Genomic DNA, 26,141 nt, shown 5'->3' on the forward strand with positions numbered 1-26,141 from the left:
TCTCGGCTCACTGCAACCTCCGCCTCCTGGGTTAAAGCGACTCTCCTGCCTCAGCCTCCCGAGTAGTGGGACTACAGGTGTGTGCTACCACATTCAGTTAATTTTTGTATTTTTAGTAGAGATGGGGTTTCACCTGTTGGCCAGGATGGTCTCAATCTCTTGACCTTGTGATCCTCCTGCCTCGGCCTCCCAAAGTGCTGGGATTACAGGCATGAGCCACTGTGTCTGGCCTTCTTTAATCATCTTTTTAAACCTACCTTTTTTATTTTAGACATAGTAAACATAGTTATTTTATATTCATTGTTTAATTTCATATCTGAAGTCTTTGGGAGTTGACTATCCTATAAAATTTCTCTTGTTGATTCTAATGGTACGTTTCCTTGTGTGTTTATGATTTTTGACTGTGAGCTCATATTCCTTGCAACTTTATCTGGGGTTATTATTTGGAGTCTGAGCTGAAGCTGCATCCCTTCACACTTGATTTGCATTTATGTCAGCCAGTGTCCTGGACACGCTACTGGCCTGTGACTATTTTTAATTAAATTCTTTACTTCAAAATTTTTTGGAGCACACAAATAATTAACATGGATCTCAAATCAGTGTGTGCTTATGAGTTCTCAGAAGAGACTTTATCCCCCTCTATTCCATGCTAAGGCTGAGTGAGTCTTCACTGTCCATTTTTATTTAGTGGGTTTATATCTTGTTCATCCCTACAATGAACATCCCAATTTTATACAAAGGGGTCACATGCTTTCCTCCTTAGGTGGAGGGAGTAGTTATCTTCCGTTATTTGCAAAGCTGTCAAAACAGAAATACGAAGCTGCTATTAACAGAATGTGGCAAAAATCCTCAAAGACAAAGCTAGCATTGGTTCCTGTTTATCTAATGAAGTTTCTGATATCAATTTGATAATGTTTCCTACACAGTCCTTAGCTTTTGTATCAATATTTTAGTTGTTTCTATCCAATGGACATCTTTAAGGTACTGAGTCCACCATAATGCCAAAAAATAAAATAATTTCATTGGTATATCTATTTTTTAAGCATTTTATAACTACTGCCCTACTGCCCTCTAGTAAAATTGTGCCAATTTATATTACATTCATCGGGGGGTAATTAGAAACTACAAATTTTAATGTCTTAGGCTGGCCTTAGCTTAAACATTTCAATTGTATTTGATATGAAGCTTTATGAAATCCAAAATACTAGGATATTTAATATTTTCAATAAAAATAATGCGGAACAGGGTCGAGCATGGTAGCTCACACCTGTAATCCAAAGACTTTGGGAGGCCAAGGCAGGCAGATCACTTGAGGCCAGGAGTTTGAGACCAGCCTGGCCAACATGATGAAACCTAGTCTCTACTAAAAAACAAACAAACAAAAACAGCTAGGCATGGTGGCATGCACCTGTAGTCCCAGCTACTCTGGAGGCTGAGGCAGAAGAATCTCTTGAACCCAGGAGGCGGAGTTTGCAGTGAGCTGAGATTGCACCACTGCACCCCAGATCTAGGCAATAGAGCAAACCTCTGTCTCAAAAATAAATAAATTAATTAAATAATGAAGAACAGATTCAAGGATATTTATATCCTGGCACCCACAGAAGGTCTATAAACAAACAAAACAGAGAGAAAAAAGATCTTTTAAGAAATAAATCTATGCATAAAGTTCAGAAGAACATTTTAACAGCAGTGGCTGTGAACAAATCCAGGTTTCCAACTTACTATTTGACCCTGCACCAGCCTCCCATTCTCATCTGTGAGATGGACATTATAGTGGCCACCTCAGACAAGTGTCAGAACAATTAAATAACATAATGTTGGCATAGCACAGAGCCTGACATAAACTAATTTCTCAAAATCTGGCAGCTAATACTATTAACTTGTTTTGGTGACTCCACTAGTGAGTGAGGCAGCTGAGATCTGAACCAAGTTTGCTTGAATCCAAAGCCCATGAGAAAACTTTTTGATTTGCATATTGTTATAGGAAATAGGGATTTGCTGTTCCCAGGGAGATTTCTTGCTACATGTTTTTTCACTGTGCAGTGAGCTACCCATTTTCTCACAATAAGCCCCATAAAGACAAAAAGGTAGGATCCTTTTCTGGCATGTCATAAAGTTGATGAACCTTCTTTTTTTTTTTAATTGAGACAGGGGCCCGCTCTGTCATCCAGGCTGGAGTGCAGTGGTGTGTCTTGGCTCACTGCAGCCTCTGCCTCCTGTGTTCAAGCGATTCTCATGCCTCAGCCTCCCGAGCAGCTAGGATTACAGGCATGCACCACCACGCCCAGCTAATTATTGTATTTTTAGTAGAGATGAGGTTTTGCCATGTTGGCCAGGCTGGTCTTGAACTCCTGGCCTCAAGTGATCCGCCTGCCTTGGCCTCTCAAAGTGCTGGGATTACAGGTGTGAGCCACTGCACCCAACCAAAATTGATGAACATTCTTGAACTTAGTTATGTACTTACAGAAGATAGATGATATTTAGCTTCCCAAACAGCTTGCAGGTAAATTTTCTAATAAGGCTTTTGATACAATAAATATCCTGTGATTCTGTTCTTCGGCAATGAACAACTTCTACCTTTCCTCTTGGAGAAGTGAGTACTGACATTTTTTATCCTGTCCCCAAAAGAGAGAAAAAAGTCCACTATTAATCTGATATGACAAGCCAGTTTGGTTATAATACACACAAAACTGAACATTAATTCAATTTCCATATGGTCAGAGTGAACATGGTATGAGAATACTGGTGTGACACGTTTTCCCCTGGGTGTAGTTTGTGATGACTGTCACTGCAAACCAGCTGACATTCCTCCACAGGAGAATGAAGTTTCTGAGAACTGGCCTGTTTAGAAGTTTCTGCAACTATATTCTTTGTTTCCAACAAAGCTGCTTTAAAAAATTCTAACAATAGAATTGGAAAAACATTGAAAGGAATTATTTACGGATTCAGGGTCCTCTTATATTTAATCGGCCACGATGGCATGTGGTCAAGAGTTACTGGGGAAATACTGACAGCTGCTGCCTATGTTCTTAATAGCGTTCTCCAAACTGGAGCCCTGAAGGTCAGCAGTCTTGAGACATATTTTGAGACCAAAAAAGTTCCGTGGTTAAGTGTAGGAAATGCTCGCAATAGGCTTCCTGAAGGGCCACCAAGCCCATTAACATCTTTGAGAGGTTCCATAATAAAGCAACTTGTTTTCTTTGTATAACCCAGCCTTTCCCACACTCTTGGAACAGAATCTCTAATGAAGGCAACAGTGCAGAATCTAACGTTCCAGAAGGACACTTTGGGAAATGCTGTTGACAAAAACAGTAGGTCACAAAATGATTTCAATCTCTCTCTCATTGTCTCAATTTCTGTAAGTATCTCTTTCTTCTCTCTTTCCCTCCCTTCTTTCCTTTGTAGGGAAAACCATTTTATTATATACTAGCCAGTGAGCTCAAAACAGGGAAAACAATGAAGGAGAAATTAATAATGTCTAGACTCCTATCAAAGCTAGCCATAAATATTGTCATTCCTTGTTCTGGTTTTAAATTAAAAGCAAAATTGGAATGAGACATGTTGTTTGTGAAACGTATCATAAACTAATGCTACAAGTATATAAAAATTCTGAATAAAATAAGAAAGTATAATTAGATAACTGACTTTGGTAAAAAGAAAACAAGAAAAGAAGAAAGAAAGCGAGCGAGGGAAATTCTCCAACCAGGTGGCAATGATGTGAGCAGTGGCTCAGGAAGTGATCAGATCTGACACAGGTTTTGGGGACAGAATGGACCTCACTCCAAACAGAGAATTAAAAATTAAACCATGCATCTACCTGGGACTTTGGATGGGCCCCTCAGTAAGCGAGGGGGCTAGAAAAATTAAACTCACCAGCCCAAGAAAGTGACAAGCTTTCTCTACACAAAGCTCTAGGTAGAAAACAAAATAAAAATACTGCTGAGAAGTCCAAATTCTAGACTAAAGTAGGTATGGCATTCTAGTCCACACAATCTGTGTATTATGGGAGTCACCAAGAACTTTAGACGATAGACTCTGAAACAGACTACAAACTAAGTATGTTTATAATAAAGAAATATAGAAAGAGAAACAAAAGTCATGAGAAGAGAACAGGTCATTACTTAAAAAGGAACAGAAACTTAAAAAATGAAATATGTGGTTATTAAAATTTAAACTAAGAGGATGGGTTAAAAATAGAGAATAATAAAGAAAATAAACTGGAAGATACTTATGAACAAATTATCTAGAAGGAAGCACATAGAAACAGAAAATACAGAATTCAGCAAAGACACACGTAAGACAGAATGAAAAACATCTGTCTTACGGGAATTCCAAAAGGAACAAATGAAACATTTGAAAATAATGGCTAATTACTTTTAGTATGAGTGAAAGACATGAACCTTCAGTTCAGAGCAGAAAATACAAATAAACTCCAAATATATAGTAAAACTACAAAACCCTAAAGACAAACAGAAAACTTTAAAGGAACCTGACAAAAGACAGACTGTCTATGAAAAAATAATTAGACTGACAGAATATTTCTCATCAGCAACATTAGAAGCCAGTAACATATGGGTTAGCAAACTTCTGTAAAAGGCCAGAGAATAAACACATTAAGCTTTATGAGCCGCATGTTGTCTATACAACTAGTCAACTCTGCCATTGCAGCACGGTAACAACCAGAGACAATATTAGCACAAATAAGCATGAATGTATTCCCACAAAATTTTACTTACATACACTGAAAGTTGACTTATGTATAATTTTCACGTGCCATGTAATTTTTAAAAAATATTTAAAATGTAAACTACATATAAAGTTTAATGTAAAATGTGTGTGTGTGTGTGTGTGTGTGTGTGTGTGTATATCCCTAGCTCACTCACAGTCCATACAAAATAGTCAATGGGCTGAATTTAGTCTACGGCCCATAGTTTTCTAACTACTAGAATAGTGTTTTAAAAATATAAAAGGAAAAATAACCATTAACCTAGACTGATTAACCTAAACAATCATTTTAAAATGAAGGTAAAATAAAGACAATTTCATACAAAGACTGAAAGAAATTCAAATAATCTTGTAGAAAGAACTAGGAGATGGTATATTCTGAGAAGAATAAAATCAGAAAGAAGTGGAATACAAGATTAAATGCTGGGAAATAAGAAGGTAAACATGAAGGTATATGTACAAAAACACTGATGGCAAAAAGTAAGAAGGATAATACATTTTTCCTAAAAAAAAAAAAAAAAAAAAAGAGAGAGATGAACTGAATTGCCAGACAACAGAAATGTGAGAGAGAAGGATGGTGTTCAGAAGCAAAGTATTCTAGCATGTTTGTATATTTGAGCAAAGGCAACAGATGATTAAACCAATGACTCATTTGGTAAATCAATTGTTTACAGTTATGCATTTAAGGAAAATCACTTCAAAGAAACATCTTTTTAATATTTATTTATTTTGTTAGGTGGCTTTATGACAGTGATATAAAATCTTCTCTATTTAAATTCTGAAAAGTGAGATAAAATATCTAAATAATATGGTTAATAAAGAGTTATGGCAAATATATTGATGTTGGTTATAACTGACTGCAGTTCTAGAAATCTGCATAAATCTTTTGTTGAAAGAATATCTGCATTGGTAGACATGATATTACTACATACATAAATATATATTTTCCCCAAACACCAAAAGAGCCTTGCAACTGTGGTAATTACCCTAACAAATGAGCTGCCAAGTCATGTCATTATACATTTGTCCAAACTCATAGAATGTACAATACCAAGAGTGAACCCTAATACAAACTGTGAACTTTGGGTGATAATGATGTGTCAATGTAGGTTCAAGATTGTAACAAATGTACTGCTCTGGTGGAGGATATTTTTGAGAGTTGGAGGCTGTCAGAGGGGGGAAGAGGTACAATAACTGATAGTAGGAAGCTGTTGAAGGGGGAAATCTCTGTGCCTTCCTCTTAATTTTGTTGTGAACCTAAAACTTCTCTAAAAATTTGTCTATTAAAAAAAATTCTCTTAACCTTTGCTTTTCAGTTTTTGAGGGCAGGTTAAGTATTATAACAGTTAATATCTACTGAGCATTTGTCTTTAATCCTAGTGAAACAAATGTTATTAGCCTTGTTTTATAGTTGAGGACATTGAGGCTAAGAAAATTTAGAGTAATTAAATAAAGGCACTCACAGAATTTAAACATGTTTCTTATCACAAGACTGAGTTGTTTTCCAGTTACTCTATATTTTTTCCTAATATCTGGCTTCAAAGTACCTTCTGTTATTTTTAATTCCAAGCCTTAGAGTTAATTATTTGGGCACCTTAAAATTAATTATTTGGGCACAACTGTCCAGATACCAGAAACGAGGGGGCGTGGACCCAGAGACTACTAGAGTGCAATGCTCGAGGCACTGCAGCCTAAAAGGATGGCAGCTCGCCCCTTCGCATGCTGGGAATGGTAGTTTCCTCGCTCTCCCTTCTTCCCCCGCCCTCTGAGCATCCAGATTGGAGCTTCGTTCCTACTCCCTTGCAGGGCGCCACGGCTCGACAGAGCCACTCGTCCTCGCCTGGTCATCCCAGTTCCAGAGGCTGACCTGGGGATGCGCCCTTGACGCCCTGAACCGCAGTCCTTGCGTCGCCGCTAGTCAGGCCAGCGTTACCCACCTCATCCGCAGCTCCAGGAGGCCGCACTCCACGCGCTGCTGCAAGGAGTACGCGCAGCCTGGTCACCATGGAAACGGTGCCGCCTCCCTCACGGCGCATGCGAGAGGTCAAAGGTCAGTCCAGCAAGTTCCGCTTCCGGTTCCGGGATCCTATTTGTTGTCTGAAAGCTTTGTGGCTTCGGTGAGCTCTCGGAGCCGATTTCTAGCGTCCGTGCGGGGGACAGGTGTGCAGAGGTTGGCTGCTGCAGACATGGCGGCCTCCACCGCGGCCGGGAAACAGCGGATTCCCAAAGTGGCCAAGGTAGGCGATCGCGAGAGGCCTTGTAGGAGGTGGCCTAGGAAAGGGGCATCCCTCTGCCCTGGGGGTGCCCCGGGCGGGAGAGAGTATTCCCGCCGGCAAGAAGGCTCACCCTGAGAGATGGGGAGGAAGGGTCAGCTGGTGGTGGGGCGCGGGCTCTTGTCATCGCGGAGCACGACCCGCATTGGCGTGGCCTTCGTTCTGGGGTGGTTTTGCTGGGGAGAGGAGTGGGGTGGTTCAGTGAAGATTTACTGAGCCAGACTGCACTGGGCGCTGGGAAGCTACGCTCGGACGCTGGCCACAAGCAGTACTTGAAACACGAGTTTGTATATAAAGACGACCTTGCTAGATGTTACCGAGAGGCAAAGTAGAATATGCCATGGGCGTGAATAAGGGGGTCGTATGGAGGGGTCCTGAAAGTAAATTTTGCTGAGGAAATGACCTTTAAGCTGAGACTTGAAGGCTGAATAGGAGTTAGCCCAGCTGACAGCGGAGGGCGAGAGTAGAAGGCAGGAGTAGTATAGTATCGTAAGTTAATTAAACAGTAGATTTACTATCTGGTATTTCCCACCATAGCTAATACTTACCAAGTGCTTAATATGTGGCAGACTTTGAAGCCTTTACAGATACCCTCCCTCCAGTCTTTCTTGAGCCCAGATGACTCTCTTGAACTGGACCTTTACATAACTGTTTGTCTGACTCGCAGAAGTAATACATATAGAGCAAGTAACACTGTGTCTGGCACTTAGTGCTTATTAAATATGAGCTATCACCATTATCATCATTACTCCACACGTGGCATTAAATAACATTTTTTATAATTCAGCTACATAAACTTTTATTGGGCATCACTGGTCCAATGTAAATATAATGCACACCACATATGAAATTTTAAATTTTCTCATATCTACATTAAAAAGTAAAAAGAAAGCAAAAAAGTGACATTAATTTTGATAATATATATTTTATTTGAACTAATATATCCAAAATATTATCATTTCAACATGTAATCGGTATAAAAAATGTAATGAGGTAGTTTATTCTTTTTTTCATACTCCATCTTCAAAACCAGTGTGTATTTTACACTTACAGTCCACCTCAATTTGTACTCACCACATGTGACTCATAGCTACTATGTTGGACAGCACAGCTCTAAGCTACGTTAGACTGTAAGCTTCTAAGACCTCAAGAAGCTTACAGTCTAGTGATGAGAACTTACTGAATATTGCCTTTGACTTGAAGTGCCATGAAAAACCAAACCCAGTATACACCGGGGCATTAAATAAGTTGAAGAATTCTGTAAATGCAGGTTATAATGCTGTTAGTAAGATGTGCTACACATCTTGATATAACAAAACCTCTGGTCAGAATTTTACCTAGACGGCCTCAAAGTTTATTATTATACTCATCTAAAAGGGAAAACTTGCTATTATTTTTGCCACCTTTTTCTCTTGAGACTTTTACCTATGGCTTTGCAGTAGATACTATGAATAAGAGAGAAAACAGTATTTTTTTTCCTTTTCAGTCTCATGGAGGAATGGGAACATGTCATACAAAAAGGGCATCTTATGATAATACTAACGAAGTTCATATCCTTAAAGATGTATGTTTGTTTCTTAAGTCTTGTGTGAAGAGCATCTACTAAAAATAGAAATGTCTTCTTTCTTAAAAGGTGAAAAACAAAGCCCCGGCTGAGGTACAGATAACTGCTGAACAACTCTTAAGAGAGGCTAAAGAAAGAGAACTTGAGCTTCTTCCACCTCCACCTCAACAGAAGATCACAGATGAAGAAGAATTAAATGATTATAAACTAAGGAAAAGGAAGGTCAGTCAGTGTGGTACCTTTCAGTCCACTAATTGTTAAGAGTGTGTCGGTCAGTTTGAAAAGCTCCTCATTGGTTGGATTCTGTAGGGCAAGATGAGGTTAAGTGTTTCTAGACACATGAATAATGTATTTCTGGTTACCAGATAACAGCATTTTTCTGAACTATGTAAAATATGCCATGAGTTGTCTGGTTAAAGTGTAAAGAAATTGAATCTGCATCATTTTTGATGCTGAATCAAAATGGGCAGAAGTTTAGCAGATGAAACAACTGACAATAAGAAGGAGGGTATGCGTAGTAAGGCTGCACTGTGTACTTCTGTCTATACTACCTTCTGTGTTAACAATTGAGATCTGGCTGGGCACAGTGGCCCACGCCTGTAATCCCAACACTTTGGGAGGCCGAGGCGGGCAGATCACCTGAGGTCAGGAGTTTGAGACCAGCCTAGCCAACATGGTGAAACCCCATCTCTACTAAAATAACAAAAATTAGCCGGGCATGGTGGCAGGTGCCTGTAATCCCAGCTATTCGGGAGGCTGAGACATGAGAATCACAGGAACTTGGGAGGCAGAGCTACAGTGAGCCGAGATCGTGCCACTGCACTCCAGCCTGGGCGACAGAGCAAGACTTTGTCTCAAAAAAAAAAAAAAAAAAAGAAAAAAGAAAGGAAAAGGAATCTAGGTCTGCAAAAGGACATAGAAGACTTTAGGATCTGATTTGACCTCTTCACTCTAGAATGTGGGACTGTTTTAAAGCACTAACGCTGTTATATATGAAATTCTGAGAATTACCAGAGGACTTAAAGGTAATAGTCAAAAACGTTTTTTATTAGGGACAAGCATAGACTATTTTGAAGTATCAGTTAGTTGATTGTAACCTTCTGTAGTGGATTTCTTATTCCTCAAGGATTCCAGGATGTAATTTCTCTTAAATATGAACAAAATGAATAACCGTTTTAGTACAAGACTTAAAATAGACCAAGGGTGCTGTCATTTTTAGTCATTTGTCTTTTGACTTGACCCTTTGTGCCTTCTTCCAGACTTTTGAAGATAACATAAGAAAAAACAGGACTGTGATTAGTAACTGGATAAAATACGCACAATGGGAAGAAAGCCTAAAGGAGATTCAAAGGTAAAATTACTGAGAGTGTAGTTTTGTATATAATGATTCACAGGTTAACAGATACGAAAAAGAAAAGAAGAAAAAGTTAAAGCACAGGTAAAAGATGGTGCCTCGGGTAGAAATTTTCAACTTTGGTTCCATGGAACCCTAGGGTTCCCTTGAGGGCCTCAGGAGCACTGGGGTAGAATAGTCCTGGGGAGGGTGGCGGGAGAGGCTTTAGAGATAGATCTTGTCAGCTGTAGCTAAAGAAGCACAATTTCATTTGCTTTCTATATATTGAGATTTTTTTTAAAAGTGTTTAGCCGAAAACCAATGGCCAAAAGAAATAAAAATTGCAATCTGGCCCTTCCTGTGGTCTAGCTTTCTGCATTCTCCCCGCGTGCCTCCTTCCCCTACTGTGCCTGTGTATGTGCCACTCCCTGAATATATCGTGTCTCCTTATTGTGAGGCTTGACTGTTCTCCTTGCCTGGAATGAGCACTCCGTCCTCACCAAACTTAGTTTCCTGGTAAATTGGAACTTTCCTCAAGTTCTCATTTCTAGAATTACCTAATACTTAGCCTTTTCCACCAGACATTTTCATTTCTTCCTCTCTGCTTCCTGTGCAGATCTTGACTATAACATAAATCACATTGCATTATAATTGCATGCATGTCTTTTTATAAGACTTTGTAAGGTACTTGAGAGCATTATGTCTTTTCATTTTTTTATGCCCAGAACCTGGCTCATGGTAGACACCTAATAAAACATCAGTGCATTCCAGATAGTTTGAAATAACTGCTACATGTGTTGTATGCACTACTTTTGATGCCCTGCAAATCTTGCTTCTTAAGGGCTCGATCCATCTACGAGCGTGCTTTAGATGTAGACTATCGAAATATTACACTCTGGCTGAAATACGCAGAAATGGAAATGAAGAATCGCCAAGTCAACCATGCTCGAAATATCTGGGACCGGGCCATAACAACGCTACCTCGAGTTAATCAGTTCTGGTAAGTTTCTGATCTAACAAAATAGCCTTTTATAGACTAGCAAAGTTCCGCATCTTCTGTATTTACTTTATTTACATGATGATAGTTTAACTTTACATCCTACTTTTTCTTCAAACATAAATCCTGTTTAATGTCCCATAGTCTATTAAGTCATAATCGTAATGTTCTATAGCTGTGTAATCAAAACTAAAATTTTGATTGCAATCTTTTATTCATAAGCTTCTTGTTGAACTAGGCAACTTTTAAGAAAAAAATACCTTTTTTTCCCAATGGTTCGTCCTTTTTCAGATTTATATATCAATGACAAAACATGTTCGATTTAACCTTTAAGAAAGATAAAATCTTAAATCTTCTTGCCATTCAACAATGGAAGAACTAAACCACAGCAGATATTTTCGGGTGATTTTGTTAAAGGTACAAGTACACGTACATGGAGGAAATGTTGGGAAACATTGCCGGTGCCCGACAGGTGTTTGAGCGCTGGATGGAGTGGCAGCCTGAGGAGCAAGCCTGGCACTCTTACATCAACTTTGAGCTGAGATACAAAGAGGTGGATCGGGCCCGCACCATTTATGAGCGATATATCCTTTGGATGAGATCTGTGTGGTGCCATGATTGTCCTGGATGCTGCTGCATCTGTAGAGATGTCTCATGATCAGGACACACAGTCATTAATGTCAGGCTCAAAGTCAGGAATGCCAGTTTATCAGCTTCCGTATGTTTTGTAGGGAAAGAGATTGGTCAGAATGAAAATTTGTGATCTGGGTAACTAGTCTTTTCTAGTGAGAGTTTGGGTTTATTTTATTGTAATGCTGAAAGTTAATGTTTCCTTGTGGAAAATGATATTCCTGGGGGATTGTTTTCAGGAACTCAAGGGGCTACCAAAATCGGTGATGCTTAAGTCCCTGATATAAAATGATGTATTTGCATGTAACCTATGCATAGCCTCCCATATAATTTAAATAATCTCTAGATTACTTACACCTAATGCAATGTGAATGTTATGTAAATAATTATTATTCTGTATATTTTAAGGAATAATAACCAAAAAAACTACATGTTCAGTACAGAAGCACTTTTTTCTCATGAATACTTTATCTCAGGTTGGTTGAATCCACAGATATGGAACCCATGGCTGGAGGACTAACTGTACTAAGGTTCTGGCTGCCATTGCCAGTCCTGTTTTTCTAAGGTTTGTATTGGTCATTACTACCGTTACTGGAGTTCATCCAAGTTTTACTGTTTACTAGCTGTTTGGCTCCAGCGAGTCATTTAACTCCTTTGAGAGTTGGTGTCCTCTTCTTAAAAACAGGAATAAAAACACCTTTGTTGGGCTGTTGTGAAGATTAAATGATACACATGAAAGCACTTTTAGAAACTGAAGTACAGTCATTCCTCATTATTCGCAGATTCCATATTTGCAAAATCACGTATTTGCTAAAATTTATTTGTAACTCCCAAAATCAGTAACTGTGGCACTTTCACAGTCATTTGTGGACATGCACAGAGCATGAAGTCCAACAAGGCGAGGCTCTGCCTTCAGGTCTTAACCTCATATAACCATGCCCAGAGCTTGGAGACAGGAAGGGCCAGTGCCATGTAGTGCAAGGAGCTGTGGCTCTGGGGCCAGTTGGGGAGTCTGAATCCCTGTCAGTGGGGCAGCCTCAGTCCAGTCACTTAACATTTCTGAACCACTTTTCTTACAAAATAATGAAGATAGAATCTGCCAGGATGAGTTCTTTTTAGGATTTAAGATGATGATGAATGTGAGATTGTGTATATACATGTTTCCCCTAGGAGCAGTGGTTCCCTACTCAATAATCAAGTGTTCGCAGTGAGTAAATAGAACATAACTACCACAAATAATGAGAATCAACTTTATTATGCAGTATTAAGATCTTTTTATGTTTTTACTCTTCTCTGTTGAGGTGACAATGTTAAGATCTTAGTTATGTCTACTAATTTTATTAGTTTGACAAAAGCTTTTATAGCACTTGCTATGTGCCCGGCAGTATTCTAAGTACTTTACAGATATTGTTGTTTAATCCTCATAACAACCTTGCAGTGTAGGAACTTCCCCATCCTACAGATGAGGGAGCTGAGGCGTGAGAGATTAAGTAGCTTGACTGGGTTCTCACAGGTGCTGATGGAAATAGAATGTGAACCTAGAAGAGCAGCTTCAGAACTGATGCTCTTAACTTCTTTGCCATATTGGAATATGTTACTACTTTGGAAATTAATGATTTATTCAAGGAAAATAGATTAAAATGGCAATTCAGAACTTTCTGCTTTGACTCTAGTTAACAGTTTTCTTTTTATAGCATGCTTCTTTCTTAATTATTAGTTCAGGTATTCATATTTTAATATAATCGGTGCCATTTATTGACCAGACCATTATTGACTGCTTACGGTGCCATGTTCTTTTGGCCAGAAACTGTGCTAAAGGCTTTACATACATTTTCTCATTTAAAGCTGGCAGTAATCCAGTGAGGTTGGCATTGCTTTTCCCTGTTTACAAATGAAACAGCTGAGACTTAGACAAGTTCAGTGACTTATCCAAGATCACATGGTTGGTAACCTAGGTTGAGATTTTTCTTTGCTTCCAAACTCGAGTTTATACCCATCACTTAAATCTTAACTAAGCACTGGAGGAAAATAGAGATGAACAGGCGTGGCCCTGCTCTCACGGAAGCCACTGTTTAGTTCTACACTTTTGTATGTGTTTTGTTCCCCTAGAGTTGTAGTTTGAATTGTTGGGGTTTCCAGGCTTTGATATGGTTTCGGTGTTTACTTACTTACTATTTTTTTAAGCCATGCTGTTTTGCCTGGTATTTCCTTAATTCCCTTGCACTTGTCCTCGTGCACCCTGATGTTAAGAACTGGATCAAGTATGCCCGCTTTGAAGAAAAACATGCTTATTTTGCCCACGCACGGAAAGTGTATGAGAGAGCTGTGGAATTCTTTGGAGATGAACATATGGATGAGCACCTTTATGTCGCTTTTGCCAAGTTTGAAGAAAATCAGAAAGAGGTAAGTATACCTAACTTCATTATACTGTAAAACAGCTTAGCAAAGATTACATTTTGTGCATGGTGAGTTAATTTCCATTTTTTCTTACTGACATATCCCTGGAGAAGATGTTTTCAAAATACAAAAACACAACTTCTCACAGAGAACAGCATATATATGTGACTAAGCTACAGATGGGAGCTGATTATAGATTGTTTTATAACTGTCTTAATTTTATTGTGCTTTGTTTGAAAATTAAGCCTTTTAGTCTGAATGCCCGTAAACTGAGAGCTAGTCTTTTAGCATCCTAAGTAAAGGACTTAACAGATAAAAAATATGGGAAACAAAAAGCATAAATCCCTAGAACAGAAAACATTTAGAATGGAAACAGAGATTGCCCTACAAATAAGAGAGTTCTTTTTTTCCCTCGTATCTATGAAAATAGCTCAAATATTGAGAAGATGAGGCAGGAGGATCACTTGAGGCCAGGAGTTTGAGACCAGCCTGGGCAACATAGTGAGACCCTGTCTCTAAAAAAAAAACTGAGTGGGCATAGTGGCGCACACCTACAGTCCCAGCTACTTGGGAAGCTGAGGCAGGAGTATCACTTGAGCCTAGGAGTTTGAGACTACAGTGAGCTATGTTCGTGCCATTGCACTCTAGCCTGGGTGACAGAGCAAGACCCCATTTCTTTAAAAAAAGGCAGTTCAAATAATACAGAATTGAGATCCATCCAAATACAGGTTTGAGCATTCCCATTCTGAAAATCCGAAACTCAAAATGTGAAACTTGTTGAGTGCTGACATGACATTCAAAGGAAATGTTCATTGGAACATTTCAGACTTTGAGTTTTTGGATTAGGGATGCTGAACCAGTAAGTATAATGCAGATATTTCAAAACTGGGGAAACATTCCAAGTCCGAAACACTTCTGGTACCAGATGTTTCAGACAAGAGATACTCAACCTATATAAGGTCTTGCACAGACCATTATAGGGAGTTCAGATTCTGTTCAGGCCAGTGGGAAGCAGTGACAGGTTTTAAGCAGGACAGTGATTAGATATGATTTATATTTTAAAGAGAGCCTCTGGCTAATTCACGGAGCATATATGGGGGTGGATGGCAAAAGTGGAACCAGGGGAGACCAGTGGGGAGACCTTTTTTTTTTTTTTTTTTTTTTTTTTTTTTTTTTTTTGAGACAGAGTCTCGCTCTGTCGCCCGGGCTGGAGTGCTGGAGTGCAGTGGCGCAATCTCGGCTCACTGCAAGCTCCGCCTCCCGGGTTCACGCCATTCTCCTGCCTCAGCCTCCGAGTAGCTGGGACTACAGGCGCCCGCCACCGCGCCCGGCTAATTTTTTTTGTATTTTTTAGTAGAGACGGGGTTTCACCGTGGTCTCGATCTCCTGACCTCGTGATCCGCCCTCCTCGGCCTCCCAAAGTGCTGGGATTACAAGCGTGAGCCACCGCGCCCGGCCAGTGGGGAGACTTTTGAAGTGGGCCAGGTGAACAGTGGAGCTTGATGGCTGGGGGCTGGGGAGAAGCGAATGGCTGTGTGGAAGAGATTGAAATGGCAGGGCACGTTGCAAGAGTGAATATGGAGAATGAGGAAAAAACAGGAATTGAGGATCACCTGAAGGTTTTGGCTTGAGCAAGTATGTGACTGCAAGTTACGCTTTGCCTACTAAAATTGGGAAGATGGGGAGAGTCCCAGGTTGAGTGGGGAGGAAACAGAAGCTCAGTTTTGGACCTGTTTGAGATGTGCAGTAGACATCCAATTGGCAGTGTTAGGTAGACAGTATTAAATGTGGAGCTCAAAGCAGAGTACCAGTCCATCCGGACAGAGATACCTTCACAAGAGGGAGAAAAGCATCTTACTCTGGATATTATGAGGCCTCAAAATCTAACTTATAAGTAATATTTTGTTATATTTACTCTCCTAGTTGTGACTGGCATGAGAATATTGTATTATAGAAGGTAATCATCTTGTCTGCATTTAGTTTGAAAGGGTACGAGTGATTTACAAGTATGCCCTGGACAGAATTTCAAAACAAGATGCCCAAGAACTCTTTAAAAATTATACCATCTTTGAGAAGAAGTTTGGTGATAGGCGGGGTATTGAAGATATCATTGTGAGCAAACGGAGATTCCAGTACGAAGAAGAAGTGAAGGTGAGCACTGGTGTGGATGGTCAACTCTGCAGATAACCCAAGATGTGCTCATCAATACTAGCAACACTAAAATGAATAATAGCAAGTTAGCACTACCAGTGATTACTCTCGTGATGATGTGCCTGTGATCCAATTGGCAGCTATTTCAGACAAGTAGGAATAAACAAGGCTGATAGAAAAGGCAAGCAAACAACACTTGGATTTGCTCTGCCACTTATATGTTGCAAGTCGTTTTGTTGATTGTTGACCGTATGTAGAACTGGAGCCAAAGAAATGAGGAATCCGTTCGGGCTCATTGTTGGAAGAAGGTGGAAGAGTCAGAGATTGGTCCAAAAACCTGTTTTGCACATCATCTTTGAGCTTAACTGCCTGAACGAAAGATGTATGCTAGACAGGGTTCCATTGGCATCTCTTTTTCTGTAATGTACTATTTTGATTTCAATTCAAAGAGAGTATCATTTTCCTTCAGTATTCTGTTGTGTATTTAAAAATACTCTTCTTTAGTCAAGTTAATTAAGATACCTCCAAGCAAAGGACTATGTCTGTTATTAAATGTGGTAGGTTAGCAAGATATGTTAAAGATGAATTACTATTAATTGGAAAGGCAAGTTTAACAATTGTGAGCATGATATAATTATTGTTATAGACATAATGATACATAGTCACATAGTTAAGTAAATGCATTGGCAAGAATAGGCATCTAATTATTGACTATCTTGAGAGTGATGGCTATAGATGAAGGAATCCTTGCTGTGGGACACCTGGCCGGTAATCTATCCTCTGTATTCCTGTTTCTTTTCTATTTATGCAGTCTCAGGGATGGTGTTTTTAAAATGAGAGAACATGTAAAATTTAGAAGAAAAGGTGCTAAAATACAGAAAGTCAGCCTGATGCCTTTTTTCAGCTCGCTTAACCTGGCAAGTGCAGCTCTTGGTTTTGTTTTTTATTAAACTGGTTGTCTTTCTAGGCGAATCCACACAATTATGATGCATGGTTTGATTACTTGCGCTTGGTAGAAAGTGACGCAGAAGCTGAAGCCGTGAGAGAAGTCTATGAAAGGGCCATTGCCAATGTCCCACCCATTCAGGAGAAGAGGCACTGGAAGCGCTACATTTATCTTTGGATCAACTATGCACTGTATGAAGAATTGGAGGCAAAGGTGACAAAACAGAATTATATGTCAGCTGATAATGGTTTCCTCTCTTCTGTATTCACAGCTCGCCTATTGTGGGTATTTATAATTCTTGAAACAAGGAAATTTAGTTTTAAATTGTTACAGTCTTCTGTTCATCCATACAGTTATGTATTCGCTCTGCAACATTGTAAACTCTCTGTGCTTGTTGTGGCCACACGTGAGGAGCTTTTTAAACTTTGGTTTGATTTTTACTTGAGGCACAACAAGATATCACTTGGAACTTTAAAGAGAACAGTGAACCAGCCCTTAATTTAATTAAATATAGTTTCCTGGATTTGCTCATTAATAGGAGTAATTATGGCTAGATTATGCATTTTTGCTTTCAGCAAAAATCAAGTGGCATTTTCAGAAATCATTTGTATTAACCTTCTGGGTTTGATCTGAGACTGAAACATCTTTGTTTCTTTCTGCCATCAGGCAAAAAGTCTTTCTGCAAAGAAGGGCTTAGAGTTTGGTGGCTGTCTTGTTGGTGATTCTTAAACTGAAGTGTCATGGCCGTTCACACTTTAGATCATAAATCGGGGTTTACAAGTAACAACTTGTGAAACTTGCTCAGTTTTGGGGGTGTACATTTTTACCAGTATCAGTAAAATTAGTAACTAGTAAAATGAGGGTTAGCAGCAGACTTCAATATTTTGTGAAAATTTCTTATCCTAATACAGGATCCTGAGAGGACAAGACAGGTGTATCAAGCCTCTTTGGAATTAATTCCTCACAAAAAGGTATGTTTGCTCTAAAGTGTTCCATTTCAAACAGGTCAGAATCCTCTTCTGTTACTTGTGAAGTAATTCAGTGAAATAATATGATTGATAAAATGCTTCCCTGTCCCACCATGGACAACATAAATAAGACTGAGATATGCTCCTTGCCTCTGAAAACAGCTCACAGTCTAGGTTGGAGGAGAACCTGCATTGACAAACAAATAATATAAATTCAGAGAAGGCTAGGTAATGTGAATAGTCATGAGTGGAAGGAGAAAGACATCCATGCAGAGAGCACACAACATGTGCGGGGGACACAGAGGCGGGTTTGTTGGTAAAAGTTTGAGTGTGTGCATGCACAGATCAATGTGCCCCTTGTGTAAATGGTTGAGATGTTACCTCTGCGTTGTTTCCCAGCATGAGAAACAAAACATGTTTCCTTCTGTAGAAGTGTTGACGGAGTTACTTTTCAGAATAGAGGTAGGACATTCTGCCCATATACAAGCATGCCTACAAAACAAAGTCTGTTCTGAGCAGAGGCTACCGTGCCATGCAGTACAATATAGTATCCGGATCATGGTATGTGGGTTTCTAACTTTTGTGAAATGAATGTGGTCTTTGCTTGTAAATAAGCAGAGTACATTCCTCTTACTCTGAAGTTTTAGAGAAATCTAATTACCAATGGCTTTGGTTAATTTAAACTTACTTTAATTCAATTTAATTTGGATGAGGCTTTTAAGCTAGATATTTTTGTGCTTTTGTTTTCTAGTTCACATTTGCCAAAATGTGGATACTGTATGCACAGTTTGAAATACGACAGAAGAATCTGTCATTAGCCAGAAGAGCATTGGTAAGTAAAGAAAGGATCAAGATGTCTCATTGAGTTCTATGAGAAAGAAATTAAAATCTTGGTGCTTGGAAGTTGTACAATTCCTACTTTAAAGAGTGACAGAAGTATTATACCTTTATAGCCTGGGACATGTTAGAAAACATGTGTCCTCTGTAAAAACACTGACTAATAATACCTAAATTATTCTTACTACCTGGGGCAAATTAACATTCTGTTTCAATATTGGAAACTTCTATAGCTGCCAGTTACTAAATCTTTCCACAGACTAGAATTAGTAATCTGATCCTGTGCAAACTTTTTGGTGTATTAAATGCACTTTTAATTGTTCTACTTTTTTTTTTTTCTTTTTTTTTTGTTTGGTTTTTTTTTTGAGACAGGGTCTCACTCTGTTCCCCAAGCTGGAATGCAGTGGCGCGATCTTGGCTCACTGCAACCTCTGCCTCCTGGGCTGAAATGATCCTCCCCCGTTGGCCTCTCAGAATGCTAGGATTACAGGCATGAGCCACCATGCCTTGACCTTTTTATCTATAGGAGGTTTTATGCGTCTGACATCCCTATTCCCTAGGAGATCCTGAGAAACTTTCAAATCTTATTTTATTTAGTTGCCCAAACAATTCTGGAACACTGCCTCTTGCTGAATGAATTAGAGGAGTTTCCTTCAGCCTTTTGTCAAGAACCAGTAAACACTGTGATACCACAGAGGGAAAGAACGGTAGGCCATGTTGACTTTGCAAGATTCTTCCTCAGCAGAGAACAGCCTCTAGGTCAGTGCAATAACTGCACAAATTGAATCCACTAAGTATCACAGTGGTCTGGTTATTTTATTTTCCAGGGAACTTCCATAGGCAAGTGTCCAAAGAACAAATTATTTAAAGTTTACATAGAATTGGAGCTACAGCTTCGAGAATTTGACAGATGCCGGAAGCTTTATGAAAAGTTCCTGGAATTTGGACCTGAAAATTGTACCTCATGGATTAAATTCGCTGAATTAGAGACAATCCTTGGTGATATTGACAGAGCACGGGCAATCTATGAATTAGCCATCAGTCAGCCACGTTTAGACATGCCAGAGGTGAGCATCTCAAGTCAAATATAATTTTTGTTTGAGATACATGTTTAGTCTTACTTTAGATGACCATCTAAATGTGGGTGTATTTTAGAGTATAAAGATGATCTAACTAACTTAGTCTCTTCTACTCAGATTAGGCTTGTATGTGGAAAGGTGGCTGTGGGGGACAGGGGAAGTAGCCCTCTCATTAGATACCAGAGCAGCAGACATCCAGGATGATGCCCAGGATGAACTGGGATATCATGGGGGTGGGTGACGCCCCTTCTCCAGCAGGGAAGCCTAAAGGGACGGGGGAAGAGGCCAGGCAAGGAAGCAGCCAGCAGGCTGGCCCACCCGGAGAACGAGGGGGATGGAGGTAGGAACTGCACATCCCTGTATTCTCTAAACCAGGATGTCCTTGCAACTTCTGTTGTCACTGTCCTGAAAGTCCTCGCCTACCTTCAGTAGTTAAGCTTGACCCACAAGGTAGCACCAAACCACAGCTAGGAATGATTTGAATCTCAGAGGAGCCGTAGAACTCACCCAGCTGTTTTGTTAATCTCATGCCCTAACGTGACCCCACATTTAATGGTTTGGCCCCCCAGTTGCATTAAGGCGGGGCTTTGGGTATCACTGAGTTCGTCAGTTGTCCTCGGCTCCTCCACCAGACTGCCAGCTCTCAGGTGTCCAGGCCACAGTTTATTCATCCTTATGCCCTGCCAAGCTGCACCGAGCCAGTGCACACCCGTTCAGTGAATGCTTGTTGCACTGAACTCTCATAATAACAAGGAATGTACAGTAGAGGTAAGAACATGCATACTCTCTAACCTGGGCCTGTTTTCTCTCCGGATGCTCAATTGCATGTGGCTGAAATATGAAGAGTACCTGGGAGATGCTTGGCAAGTTTCTCAGCTCTTGATAAGTCAAGCATTTGAAAAACTTCCAAAGAGAATCTCTAAGACTGAATCCAAGGCCCTTTTTTTGTAATCTGGAATTCTAGCTAAGTTCTGGCCAGCTTATAGATAACAGTGTTATTTATCTTATCCACATGTGTTCTTTAGTTGTTCAGTAAAAATCCTATGTTCCTAGATATAGGTTAGAGTGATACTTAAGCTGTGCTTTGGATGGGGCCATGCTGCTTTGTAAATATCAAGACTGACCCATTTACTTGTCTTCCTTAGGTGCTTTGGAAATCATATATTGATTTTGAAATTGAGCAGGAAGAAACGGAAAGAACACGAAACCTTTACCGGCGGTTGCTTCAACGGACACAGCATGTCAAGGTATTCTTGCTTTGTAGATGATCTTTCGTTTTGCTTGAATCAGCAGTCCTGAAGAAAATACTATATTTCTGTATTTTAAGTGTTTGGGGTTTTTTTTTTAATTTTTTTAATGACTTCCTTACTTTTCAAGAGAAATGTGAGTCTCAGAGGACTTTGGAACGTTGAGTTTATACCAGGTCATTGTTTATGCTGCATGTGAATAGCTTGGGTATCACAAGATTGAAAAAAGTTAAACTCTTTTTTTTTTTTTGAGATGGAGTCTCGCTGTGTCGCTAGGCTGGAGTGCAGTGGCGTGATCTTGGCTCACTGCAACCTCCGCCTCCCAGGTTCAAGCAATTCTCCTGCCTCAGCCTCCAGAGTAGCTGGGACTAGAGGCACGCACCATCATGCCCAGGCTAATTTTTCTATTTTTAGTAGAGACGGGGTTTCACCTGTTGGCCAGGATGGTCTCGATCTCTTGACCTCATGATCTGCCCGCCTCAGCCTCCCAAAGTGCCTGGATTACAGGCGTGAGCCACTGCACCCTGCCAGGTTAAACTCTTTTCAAGAGTTTAAGACTATGTCAGACATTTAATTGTAGAATGTAGAATCAGATATTTTCAGTGTTTATATTGAAGCATATATTCATTGTTTTCATCTGTGAAACATTAGTGATGAACACATTACTTTCTGATGTCATTAACTGGGAATTTGCTTTATTATTACTACATTATTGTCTTCTAGTGACATGGTTAATTTGGTTCAATAATAACTTTTTTTAAAGGTATGGATCAGCTTTGCTCAGTTTGAGTTGTCTTCAGGAAAAGAAGGAAGTTTGACTAAATGCAGACAAATTTATGAAGAAGCTAACAAAACCATGCGAAACTGTGAAGAAAAGGAAGAGAGACTTATGCTGCTGGAATCTTGGCGAAGTTTTGAAGAAGAATTTGGAACAGCTTCAGATAAGGAGAGAGTAGACAAACTCATGCCAGAGAAAGTCAAGAAGAGAAGAAAGGTCCAGACTGACGATGGGGTAAGAACTCTGCCCTGGGACTGTTCATCTCACATCACATGAGTAGAAACACATCTGACTTTGAAATGTGGACTTTTAAGTGGCATATGTACAATCTTAGAATGGAAGCAGACCACCTGGAGTAGGAGATGGTTGCAATCTGGCCGTTATGGAAACACGGGGTAGAACATATGGTCCAGTCAGAGGTGGAGAATGGGAAGGGGTTGGCAAAGGTGTTTTGGTGATGGTTGAGTCTGGGAACTTCATGAAGTGTGATATTTTTAGAGCATTTAATAGGAAGTCAGTGTGGAGGAAGACAGAACTGAACTTTCAGATAGGAGCCTATCCAGAGAAGGCTTGTAGGTGATAAGGAGTTTGGTGGGAGTCAGTGAAGGCTGTTTTGCATAAAATGACGTGACCAGATTGCTGGCATCTCATACTGGCAGACTCAAGGGGCTTAGATTGGAGAAAGAAGACCCATCAGGAAGCAGTTTTTATAAGCTGAGCAAGACATGGAAGCTGGAACTAGAACAGGGCCACAGGGCCTGTTAGAACAATATTTGGGAAGTGAAATCAGTGACTGATAGGAGGTGAAGATGGGAGGGTAGGGAGTTGGAATAATAATGCACAGATGTATGGCTTTTGCCATATATACACCAGTAGGGTGAATATTATGTAAAAATCGTTAAACATTTTCTTAAATGGAAGACTGCACAATGTAGTTGGAGACACTGAACATCTTGGCTGGCTATAGAGGAGCTGTGCTTAGATTTTTAGAATTTTTTTCTACCAGTTTAGTTCTCACTGAGCTACAGTTGCTGCTTACTCACTCCCAGTCTTTCAGACCCAGCCCTTGTTCTTTCTGTAGTAGACTTTGATGTTATTTTGTAAAATGGAGGTAATCCTCCGGATTTCCAGGAAAAATTCTTCACTCTGATATGTGAGTATATCACCCACGTTTGCTTTTCATTTTTTTATTTCCGTAGTCTGATGCAGGCTGGGAAGAATACTTTGATTACATCTTTCCAGAAGATGCTGCCAACCAACCTAACCTCAAACTCCTGGCCATGGCCAAACTGTGGAAGAAACAGCAGCAGGAAAAGGAGGATGCTGAGCACCATCCAGATGAGGACGTTGATGAGAGTGAATCCTGATCTTTTTTTCATATTGACAAATGTTTTGTTATTTTTATAAATTAATTGTTTGGAACTCTTGTGACTCCTGGAAGTTCTTATATATTTCATCAGTAAGAAATTGATTGGTATCTTTGATGGCTACTTTTTAAGTTATTTTTTAAATGCTCTTGGGCTAGCTAGGGGTGGGGATTGCAAGTAAAGGACTTTTTTAACTGCTGGATTTCTTTTTCCAACTGAGTCCAAACTTTTCTAATGTCTGTCCACATCTTGCATTAGGAAATGTAATTAAGGTAACATTCTGTGGTAACTTTTCATGTCATAACCATAAAGATAGTTTATGCATTCATCTGAAATGTGTAACTTTTTCATGTCTTCAGTCACAGACTTGAGTTCATTTCCCAGCTCTGTCACTCGTGATTATATAACTTAATTTTCATTTTCCTCATTCACAAAATGGGCCAATAGTTTGACAACTCATTTTGAAGATTACATTATAAAAGGAATATACCTGGTGGGTACATAGTAAGTGCTCAGTAAAGTGTTCTAAGCCACTTTTAAAAACGGTTTCATTCCTTGTAGAATTAAATGCGAGTGGATTAATTTACCTTACCTTCTTACTAGTGGCCAGTTATATTAAGTGCTTTTTAGAACAACACTTGGAAAATAATCTTTTTTTTTTTTTTTTTTTTTTTTTTTGAGATGGAGTCTTGCTCTGTTGCCCAGGCTGGAGTGCAGTGGCACAATCTCGGCTCACTGCAAGCTGCGCCTCCCGGGTTCACGCCATTCTCCTGCCTCAGCCTCTCCGAGTAGCTGGGACTACAGGCGCCCGCAACCACGCCCGGCTAATTTTTTGTATTTTTAGTAGAGACGGGGTTTCACTGTGGTCTCGATCTCCTGACCTCATGATCCACCCACCTCGGCCTCCCAAAGTGCTGGGATTACAAGCGTGAGCCACCGCGCCCAGCCTAACACTTGGAAAATAATTTGCAGTGATTTCTGAACAAGGTTCAGAAAACATTGTTTACCAAGAATAATTTAGTCTAATTCAAGTTAGGCGCTCATCAGTTCTCCAGAGTGGTTGCGTTTGTAATAGCTTGTTTAAAGAATAATGGCTTGTGCACATGTGTGCTATGAAAAATGATGTCCCATGTTCACATAAATTTGGGAAATTCTGGACTAAGACTTAAGTCTCATTAATCAAATCTCTTTACAGTTAGGCTTCTGTACATTATGTATCTATCTCCAGTAGCAATGTTGCCATATTATTTCCCAAACTTAGTGGACACTGGAGTCATTTCTACCTAGAGTACCAGTAAACATCTCCCAGTGTGCTATAGTAGAAAATGTCTACTCCTCACTGCTGACATGTTAAACTTACTCTTGGTTTAGAGCATGTGTAGAAACATCTAAGGTAGTTCTATGCTAAATAATGAAGAGTAGCACAAGAATGAATATATTTGCTGATACGTTGCCCACATTCTCAAGCAAAAATTTGACTGCACTAACCGATCTGAGAGTTTTCCTTTAACCTGGACTGTGTTTCTCAAGCACGTTTTTTCTTTGTTCACTGCCCAAGGACTAGAACTATTTTTTAAGGTTGTTTTCCCCTAAAAGGACCTTTGGTAAGCAAATTTATTATTAAATGTGCACGTCTTATTCACCCAAGGGAATAAAAGCTACTTTGTAATGTTACTGAATTTTATCTTGAAAATAACATAGTGTTTGAGGACAGAAGAAAATAGGACTGTTGAGATAAAATCTGTTTTCAGCCTGACTGCTTTAGTCACTGGACCAGCATCAGCTGCTGCGGTGTCAGATCACATCTGGAGTAGAGGTCTGCCTAGGGAGTAAGCAGGAGAACATCATCTTAATAGCCTTTGGCTCACCCAGAGCCAGGGAGTGAGATGAAAACAGGTCAGAATGCAAGTGACTTAATCACAGTCTTCCTAGAATTACCTGTTTATGTTGCATGTATACATAAGAAAAAATCCTGTCATGTTCCCAAGGTAGAATTGTGATAAGCATGTGCCAGTGTGAAAGCTGGAAGGGAAAAAGCTATTCTCTAACAGGAGAACATAAAGATTCATTTCTCTTCCACCCTCAACTCCACCAAAATAAATCCTTTCAATAGTAAAAGTTTAATAATTTCTTGTGGGTTTTTCTTTAGTTAAGTCTTTCACTAACTGGGTATTTTCACATATTACAGAGGATGACACTACACATAAAATACATGGTTGGCCTATGATATAGTTATATGGCCTTTCTTTAGGAATTATGTTCTTTTTCCTCTCTAAAAAAAAATAGCCTCAACAGTGTTTTGGTTTTTTTTTTTTTTTTTTGGCTTTTTAGAAGGGCAGGATTTAAGCAAAGCATTGTGAAGAGGAGAAAAGATCTAGGACTAATAGTATAATGGTATGAACGCACGTGACTGGGAAGAATTTACTACACGATAAGAAGGGAGCTTCTTAAGTATGCTGGGCAGTGATTGCTTCAAGTGTGCATTTTTAAAATACTATGTATGGAAGTCACAATTTAATGAAAAATATCTTAAATGATGCCCTTTCACAATCCTGATTTTTGTTTTGTTTTTTTTGAGGCAGGGTCTCACTCTGTTGCCTGGGCTGGAGTGCAGTGGGACGATCTTAGGTCACTGCAACCTCCACCTCCAGGGTTCAAGGAATTCTTGTGCTTCAGCTTCTGCATAGCTGGGATGCCCAGCTAATTTTTGTATTTTTTAGTATAGGTTTTGGCCAGGCTGGTCTCGAACTCCTGGCCTCAAGCAATCAGCCTGCCTTGGCCTCCCAAAGTACTGGGATTACAATCTGATTTAGTTTTACAAATGACTAACAAACTTCAGAAAACATTCA

The 26,141-nt window shown here is 39.6% G+C and overlaps 2 protein-coding genes across 4 annotated transcripts in view; one reads left to right on the forward strand and one right to left on the reverse strand.

Moving 5' to 3' along the window:
* The window catches only part of CFAP61 (cilia and flagella associated protein 61), a 318,407-nt gene extending 311,634 nt beyond the window's left edge, over positions 1-6,773 (reverse strand). For both annotated transcript variants that reach the window (XM_063634162.1, XM_063634163.1), the window contains exons 1-2: positions 6,663-6,773; positions 2,465-2,615 (exon numbers count right to left, since the gene is read on the reverse strand). In XM_063634162.1, coding sequence (XP_063490232.1) covers positions 2,465-2,607 — 143 coding nt within the window. In that variant the 5' untranslated portion in view covers positions 2,608-2,615; positions 6,663-6,773. The remainder of the gene's footprint in view (positions 1-2,464; positions 2,616-6,662) is intronic.
* CRNKL1 (crooked neck pre-mRNA splicing factor 1) lies at positions 3,245-23,627 on the forward strand. 2 transcript variants are annotated; one of them, XM_055265967.2, is made up of 15 exons: positions 3,245-3,311; positions 6,496-6,962; positions 8,632-8,784; positions 9,822-9,913; positions 10,737-10,895; positions 11,310-11,476; positions 13,747-13,925; positions 15,900-16,070; positions 17,038-17,229; positions 17,928-17,987; positions 18,736-18,816; positions 19,649-19,888; positions 21,046-21,147; positions 21,911-22,159; positions 23,125-23,627. In XM_055265967.2, exons 1-15 carry the CDS (start codon positions 3,245-3,247, stop codon positions 23,290-23,292), a joined length of 2,547 nt encoding a protein of 848 aa, XP_055121942.2. In that variant the 3' UTR covers positions 23,293-23,627. The 2 variants fall into 2 exon arrangements, with proteins under 2 accessions (XP_055121942.2, XP_055121943.2); XM_055265968.2 differs by having other exon boundaries at positions 6,532-6,962.
* Positions 23,628-26,141: the final 2,514 nt, after the last annotated feature.

The sequence above is a fragment of the Symphalangus syndactylus genome, chromosome 24, assembly GCF_028878055.3.
Source record: "Symphalangus syndactylus isolate Jambi chromosome 24, NHGRI_mSymSyn1-v2.1_pri, whole genome shotgun sequence".
In the NCBI taxonomy this organism is placed as follows: Eukaryota; Metazoa; Chordata; class Mammalia; order Primates; family Hylobatidae; genus Symphalangus; species Symphalangus syndactylus.

Coding starts and splice junctions, on each gene's coding strand:
- CRNKL1 (XM_055265967.2), top strand. CDS start 3,245: ATGAAGGCAACAGTGCAGAATCTAACGTTCCAGAAGGACACTTTGGGA. Junction 3,312..6,495: donor AAATGCTGTTGACAAAAACA/GTAGGTCACAAA, acceptor CCGCCCTCTGAG/CATCCAGATTGGAGCTTCGT. Junction 11,477..13,746: donor CCGCACCATTTATGAGCGAT/ATATCCTTTGGA, acceptor ATTCCCTTGCAC/TTGTCCTCGTGCACCCTGAT.